Genomic DNA, 6556 nt, shown 5'->3' with positions numbered 1-6556 from the left:
AGGAGAGGACCTCCTGGTGGAGTCTGGTCTCAGGGAGGAGGAGAGGACCTCCTGGTGGAGTCTGGTCTCAGGGAGGAGGAGAGGACCTCCTGGTGGAGTCTGGTCTCAGGGAGGAGGAGGAGGAGAGGACCTCCTGGTGGAGTCTGGTCTCAGGGAGGAGGAGGAGGAGGAGAGGACCTCCTGGTGGAGTCTGGTCTCAGGGAGGAGGAGGAGGAGGAGAGGACCTCCTGGTGGAGTCTGGTCTCAGGGAGGAGGAGGAGGAGGAGAGGACCTCCTGGTGGAGTCTGGTCTCAGGGAGGAGGAGGAGGAGAGGACCTCCTGGTGGAGTCTGGTCTCAGGGAGGAGGAGGAGGAGAGGACCTCCTGGTGGAGTCTGGTCTCAGGGAGGAGGAGGAGGAGAGGACCTCCTGGTGGAGTCTGGTCTCAGGGAGGAGGAGGAGGAGGAGAGGACCTCCTGGTGGAGTCTGGTCTCAGGGAGGAGGAGGAGGAGGAGAGGACCTCCTGGTGGAGTCTGGTCTCAGGGAGGAGGAGGAGGAGGAGGAGGAGAGGACCTCCTGGTGGAGTCTGGTCTCAGGGAGGAGGAGGAGGAGGAGAGGACCTCCTGGTGGAGTCTGGTCTCAGGGAGGAGGAGGAGGAGAGGACCTCCTGGTGGAGTCTGGTCTCAGGGAGGAGGAGGAGGAGGAGGAGGAGGAGAGGACCTCCTGGTGGAGTCTGGTCTCAGGGAGGAGGAGGAGGAGAGGACCTCCTGGTGGAGTCTGGTCTCAGGGAGGAGGAGGAGGAGGAGAGGACCTCCTGGTGGAGTCTGGTCTCAGGGAGGAGGAGGAGGAGGAGGAGAGGACCTCCTGGTGGAGTCTGGTCTCAGGGAGGAGGAGGAGGAGGAGGAGAGGACCTCCTGGTGGAGTCTGGTCTCAGGGAGGAGGAGGAGGAGGAGAGGACCTCCTGGTGGAGTCTGGTCTCAGGGAGGAGGAGGAGGAGGAGAGGACCTCCTGGTGGAGTCTGGTCTCAGGGAGGAGGAGGAGGAGAGGACCTCCTGGTGGAGTCTGGTCTCAAGGAGGTGGAGGAGGAGGAGGAGAGGACCTCCTGGTGGAGTCTGGTCTCAGGGAGGAGGAGGAGGAGGAGGAGAGGACCTCCTGGTGGAGTCTGGTCTCAGGGAGGAGGAGGAGGAGAGGACCTCCTGGTGGAGTCTGGTCTCAGGGAGGAGGAGGAGGAGGAGAGGACCTCCTGGTGGAGTCTGGTCTCAGGGAGGAGGAGGAGGAGGAGAGGACCTCCTGGTGGAGTCTGGTCTCAGGGAGGAGGAGGAGGAGAGGACCTCCTGGTGGAGTCTGGTCTCAGGGAGGAGGAGGAGGAGGAGAGGACCTCCTGGTGGAGTCAGAGAGGAGGCTATCCGGGAGGGTCAGGTTTCACACACATTAACCCCAGAAAACTGAAATCTGCCATTTCATATCTCATACTCTATATATATACTGTATTTCCTCTCAAACAAACACCCAGACTTACTACAATACAACACCAAACACACGCAAATGTACACACACCAAACACACGCAAATGTACACACACCAAACACACACCCACCAAAGATACAGAGGTAATACGTGTACACACACCCAACACCAAACAAACACAGATGGACCATGCCCTGCCCTAAGACAGCCTCTTTCTCTCAGACACTGACTGGGCTGGATGTAGAGGAGTGTAAGTCTCATCGATCTTCTCTTGGTTTCTCTGCTGTTTATCCCCATCCAGGGATTGAATAACTGCACCATTAACAATAATTCTGTTGTCTGATTCACAGAATACATGACGTGCTGGGCAATCCCTCCCCACTCTGCCTGTCTCCCCACACTCTGGGTCACACTGCTCCCTACCCCCTGAGGGGTTTACTAGAGGAAAAGGAGGAGGAAAGAGATTGTTGAGGAGGAGGAGATGGAGAGGAGGAGATGGAGAGGAGAAGGAGAGGAGATGGAGAGGAGGAGAAAGAGAGGAGATGGAGAGGAGATTGTTGAGGAGGAGGAGATGGAGAGGAGGAGATGGAGAGGAGAAGGAGAGGAGATGGAGAGGAGGAGGAGATGGAAACTGAGTGTGACTGGGAGGTGTCAGGTTACTCTGGCTGTTGTGTTTCTGTGTCTCATCCAGATCCTAGCTGGGCTCTCCTCCCTCTGTAGATCCTTTTTACTCAATCTGATTAAACTTTAATGCTGGAAACATGAGCGGTCTGGGCAGGGCTGGTCCCAGAACACACACTGAGACAGGCAGAGAGGAGGAGCAACTAAGAGAGAAAAGAGAAAGAGAAAAGGCAGGGGTTAGGAAAGAGAGGGTGAGAGGGAGGGGGGAAAGAGAGAAAGAGCATGGCAGCCACAGACGGTGTGATACCATCCATGACCTGGATGGGATTGATAGAACAAATTATCAATACATGTATTGTTGAAATGCAGTCATCCATCCCTCTATATCCATGTATCCATCCATCTATATATCCATATATCTATCCATCCATTTATCCACCTATCCATCCATTCATCCATCCATTTCCTGTTCTTCTCAGTAGACCTAGACACTCTGAACCCATCCTGATAAGTGTGTTAGAACAGAGAGATCTAGAACCATCCTGATAAGTGTGTTAGACCAGAGAGTTCTAGAACCATCCTGATAAGTGTGTTAGACCAGAGAGTTCTAGAACCATCCTGATAAGTGTTAGACCAGAGTGATTGTGCTGTGGGTCAGCTATAAAAACCACAACGTTGATGTTGAAGTGGACGGGTGTGACACGCTCCATCTGAGCTGGCCCACGTCCTCCCCCCTCACAAACCTCCACATCTGAGCTGGCCCACATCCTCCCCCCTCACAAACCTCCATGGTAATGAATGCACTCGTTGGTTTTGGGCTCTTTAAAATAATGTTGGTTCTGGTGGTTCTGAAGTGGATAGATGCACTTCCTTTAATAGGCTCCTGCCTGCTCCACAGAGCGTGGTACAGCTGAGTGTCCTGAGGTGAGCAGGGTGTGGCTGGCGAGGGCGTCACCGGGGGTATTGAACTGGAAACCGTGTTGATTCCACGACTGGGACCTTGAGCCAGGCAGGAGGACTGGTCAGGCAGCCCATCCTGTCCACAGATGCAGAGCTGGTGTTAGGGCTGGTGTTAGGGCTGGTGTTAGGTCTCTAGATCCACAGGGAGCCTTTAGCCAGCCCCCAGCCCAGCCCCCAGCCCAGGCCAGCCCAGCCCCCAGCCCAGGCCAGCCCAGGCCAGCCCCCAGCCCAGCCCCCAGCCCAGCCCCCAGCCCAGGCCAGCCCAGCCCCCAGGCCAGCCCAGCCCCCAGCCCAGGCCAGCCCAGCCCCCAGCCCAGCCCCCAGCCCAGCCCAGCCCCCAGCCCAGCCCCCAGCCCAGGCCAGCCCAGCCCCCAGCCCAGCCCCCAGCCCAGGCCAGCCCAGCCCCCAGCCCAGCCCCCAGCCCAGCCCAGCCCCCAGCCCAGCCCAGCCCAGCCCCCAGCCCAGCCCAGTCCCAGCCCAGGCCAGCCCAGCCCAGCCCCCAGGCCAGGCTATAGTCAACAGGTCGATGTTGACATCGGAAATCAAAACCACGAGGCTATTAAGATGCCCCTAGACTCTTGGTCTGCCAAGATGGTGAATCAATACCTGGAACATGATGGTGTTTCTCCTCCTGTCTCTCCTCCTCTCCTGTCTCCTCTCCTGTCTCCCTTCTCTCTCTCCCCCTGTTTCTCCCCCTCTCTGCTCTCTCCCCTGTCTCTCCCAGGTCTCTCCCCCTCTCTGCTCTCTCCCCCTGTCTCTCCCAGGTCTCTCCCCCTCTCTGCTCTCTCTCCCCCTGTCTCTCCCAGGTCTCTCCCCCTCTCTGCTCTCTCTCCCCCTGTCTCTCCCAGGTCTCTCCCCCTCTCTGCTCTCTCTCCCCCTGTCTCTCCCAGGTCTCTCCCCCTCTCTGCTCTCTCCACCTGTCTCTCCCAGGTCTCTCCCCCTCTCTGCTCTCTCCCCCTGTCTCTCCCAGGTCTGTCCCCCTCTCTGCTCTCTCTCCCCCTGTCTCTCCCAGGTCTCTCCCCCTCTCTGTTCTCTCCCCCTGTCTTTCCCAGGTCTCTCCCCCTCTCTGCTCTCTCCACCTGTCTCTCCCAGGTCATTCCCCCTCTCTTCTCTCTCCACCTGTCTCTCCCAGGTCTCTCCCCCTCTCTGCTCTCTGCTCTCTCCACCTGTCTCTCCCAGGTCTTTCCCCCTCTCTGCTCTCTCCACCTGTCTCTCCCAGGTCTTTCCCCCTCTCTCCTCTCTCCACCTGTCTCTCCCCCTCCATGTACAAACGATGTACAAACCGACATCATCCACATTACTCATAAAGTAAGAAAAGAATGTATTTATTTAGCAGGTGCTTTCTATACCAAAACTGGACTGTCTGTCTGGCTCCTAGCCTTACAGGCGGAAATAATTTATAACATGTTAATTTAGCAGACACTTCTATCCAGAAAACGAGCGACAGGGATTTTAACCTGCAGCATCTTGATATGTAGTTAAACACTCCACCTCTGAGGTCTATGAGACCAACCCATCTTCTACCCTGCAGGAGTTGTAGATACAAATCTTCTACGCCGTAGGTGTGTGTGTGTGTCTGCAGGCCCTCTACGCTGACTGCAAATTCAGGACCATGTGTCTGTATGTGAGTCTGTATGCATGTGTGTGTGTGTGTGTGTGTGTGTGTGTGTCTGTGTGTGTGTGGGGCTGGCTGATAGAGAGAACCCTACAGTCATGCTGAAAGCCTACTGATTTGGGATAAATGTGATGTGCTGACGTTACCAAACGTTCACATACAGATGCGCAAGAACGTCTTCCCGGCACGGCGCGGGGTGTGGGAAACTCAGGCCACAACGAGCCTGACCCTTCATAACCATGCACATTTATCTGAGAATAAATACATGAAGATAAATAAGCTTTCAGACCCTGCTGACAGGAGTTTTGGTGAACGTGGCTCGAGCAGGAAAGGAACGAGAAAACGGTCTAGCGAGGTACAGAATCACTCTAGAAAGACTTAACTTATTTTAATCGTTAAATATTGTTATCATGCGCTTCAGATCCTTGTTCTATATAAAGGCTACTCTCTTGTACATCGCTCTGGATTAAAGCGTCTGCTAAATGTATATAATTTTTCTAATCTCAGGGTCCCTCTCTCCTTTCCTCTCATTTAGGATCACGTGCGTACAACAAGTAGACCCCCAAATTCAGACTAAAACACAAAAAAGTCCACATTCATTTTCAACATTCATTGTAGCAACTTATAATTGCACTTACAATAGCCTAATTTATTCGGCTATAGCATTTTCAAATATCCTCTTTTGATATTAAAATAAAACAAATATATGGGCTATCCTAGTAAGTGTCATTGTGTGTCATTCCCTCAAACCGAGTTCCTGCAAGCTCGTGTGCTGTGTCCTGACACTTCCAGGATATCCTGTCCCTCATCCCGGAGTCCCGGTCCTGCCCTGGCTCTGCCCGGTCCTGCCCTGGCTCTGCCCGGTCCCGCTGCCCTGCCTCTGCCCGGAGCAGTGCCCTCATTCTGGGCCAACAAGTTGTCATCTGACCGGTCTCTGTGCATGTCTTGCATTGATTCCTCGTACGTCGGTAGGTATTTCACCTCGTCGTAGGTCGGTAGGTTGGGAGAAGTGAAGTCAGCCAGGCTGTATTCGGAGTAGCGGTCCAGCAGCGAGTCCTGGGACGCGGTGGCATGCACGTGGAACAGTGACGGATCGTCTGGTCTGTCGTTGTTCGGTTGTCGGCGCTGCCGCGGGCAAATGATCTGCTGTATGAAGTATCCCATGGCGAACAGGAGAAGCAGGATGAGGATGCCGGAGAGCTTCCGTGTCCACAAGCCCACGTTATCGAAGAAGATGTTGATGGGAAGCTTGCAGCAGCGTACCGCGGGGCTCGCGCTGCCGTTACCGGTGACGGTTGGCGGGCAACACTGCTGGCCCTCGGCACACCTGACTTCTCCGCAGCTCGGGGCTGCTTGGCACGCGGAGATCAGAGCCCCGGACAGGAAGGCGGTGAAGATGCACGTCGTCTTGGAGAGACGCGGCATTATACTCTGATAACGGACTGTCCCGGTCGTCCTGTCTGCAAACTGCGCGCGTGCGTGAGCCCGTGCGTGCTTCCTTAAGATGATAGGAAATATGAGCGGTGTTCGGTCTGCCCCGTGCAGATGTGGTCGCTGTCATGAGCAGTGCAGAACGGGATATCCCCCGTGCACCGGGTCCGTTAACCGAGTTGCTTTATTCCGCCGGTGTCGCGTGGAAGATACCCTCTTTGGTCTTTACGCGCTGACCAGTTGACAATCCACAGTCCAAGGATTTGTTTTACATTCCAGATATCCTGATATCACTGACACAGAACCCCCGCAGACCTGGTTGGACAGACACAGTTAGAACGGTCAGTCAATCCCCATCAATGTCCAGGAATATGAAGATGGCTACTTGTTTTTGACAGACGGGTTTGACGGAGGAACGTGCTTGGAGGAAAGAATCCTGGCTTGCCTGTGCACATCTGACAGTCACCTAAACGATTGCCTTTGAA

The 6556-nt window shown here is 55.1% G+C and overlaps 1 protein-coding gene across 1 annotated transcript; it reads right to left on the bottom strand.

Annotated features, from left to right (window-relative positions):
- Positions 1–4362: 4362 nt before the first annotated feature.
- LOC136951360 (uncharacterized membrane protein C3orf80) lies at positions 4363–6065 on the bottom strand. Its single transcript, XM_067245713.1, has one exon. The coding sequence runs from the start codon at positions 6063–6065 to the stop codon at positions 5385–5387; it is 681 nt and encodes a 226-aa protein (XP_067101814.1). The 3' UTR covers positions 4363–5384.
- Between the last annotated feature and the right edge of the window lie 491 nt (positions 6066–6556).

The sequence above is a fragment of the Osmerus mordax genome, chromosome 11, assembly GCF_038355195.1.
Source record: "Osmerus mordax isolate fOsmMor3 chromosome 11, fOsmMor3.pri, whole genome shotgun sequence".
In the NCBI taxonomy this organism is placed as follows: Eukaryota; Metazoa; Chordata; class Actinopteri; order Osmeriformes; family Osmeridae; genus Osmerus; species Osmerus mordax.
This window is presented reverse-complemented; position numbering and strand designations above follow the sequence as displayed.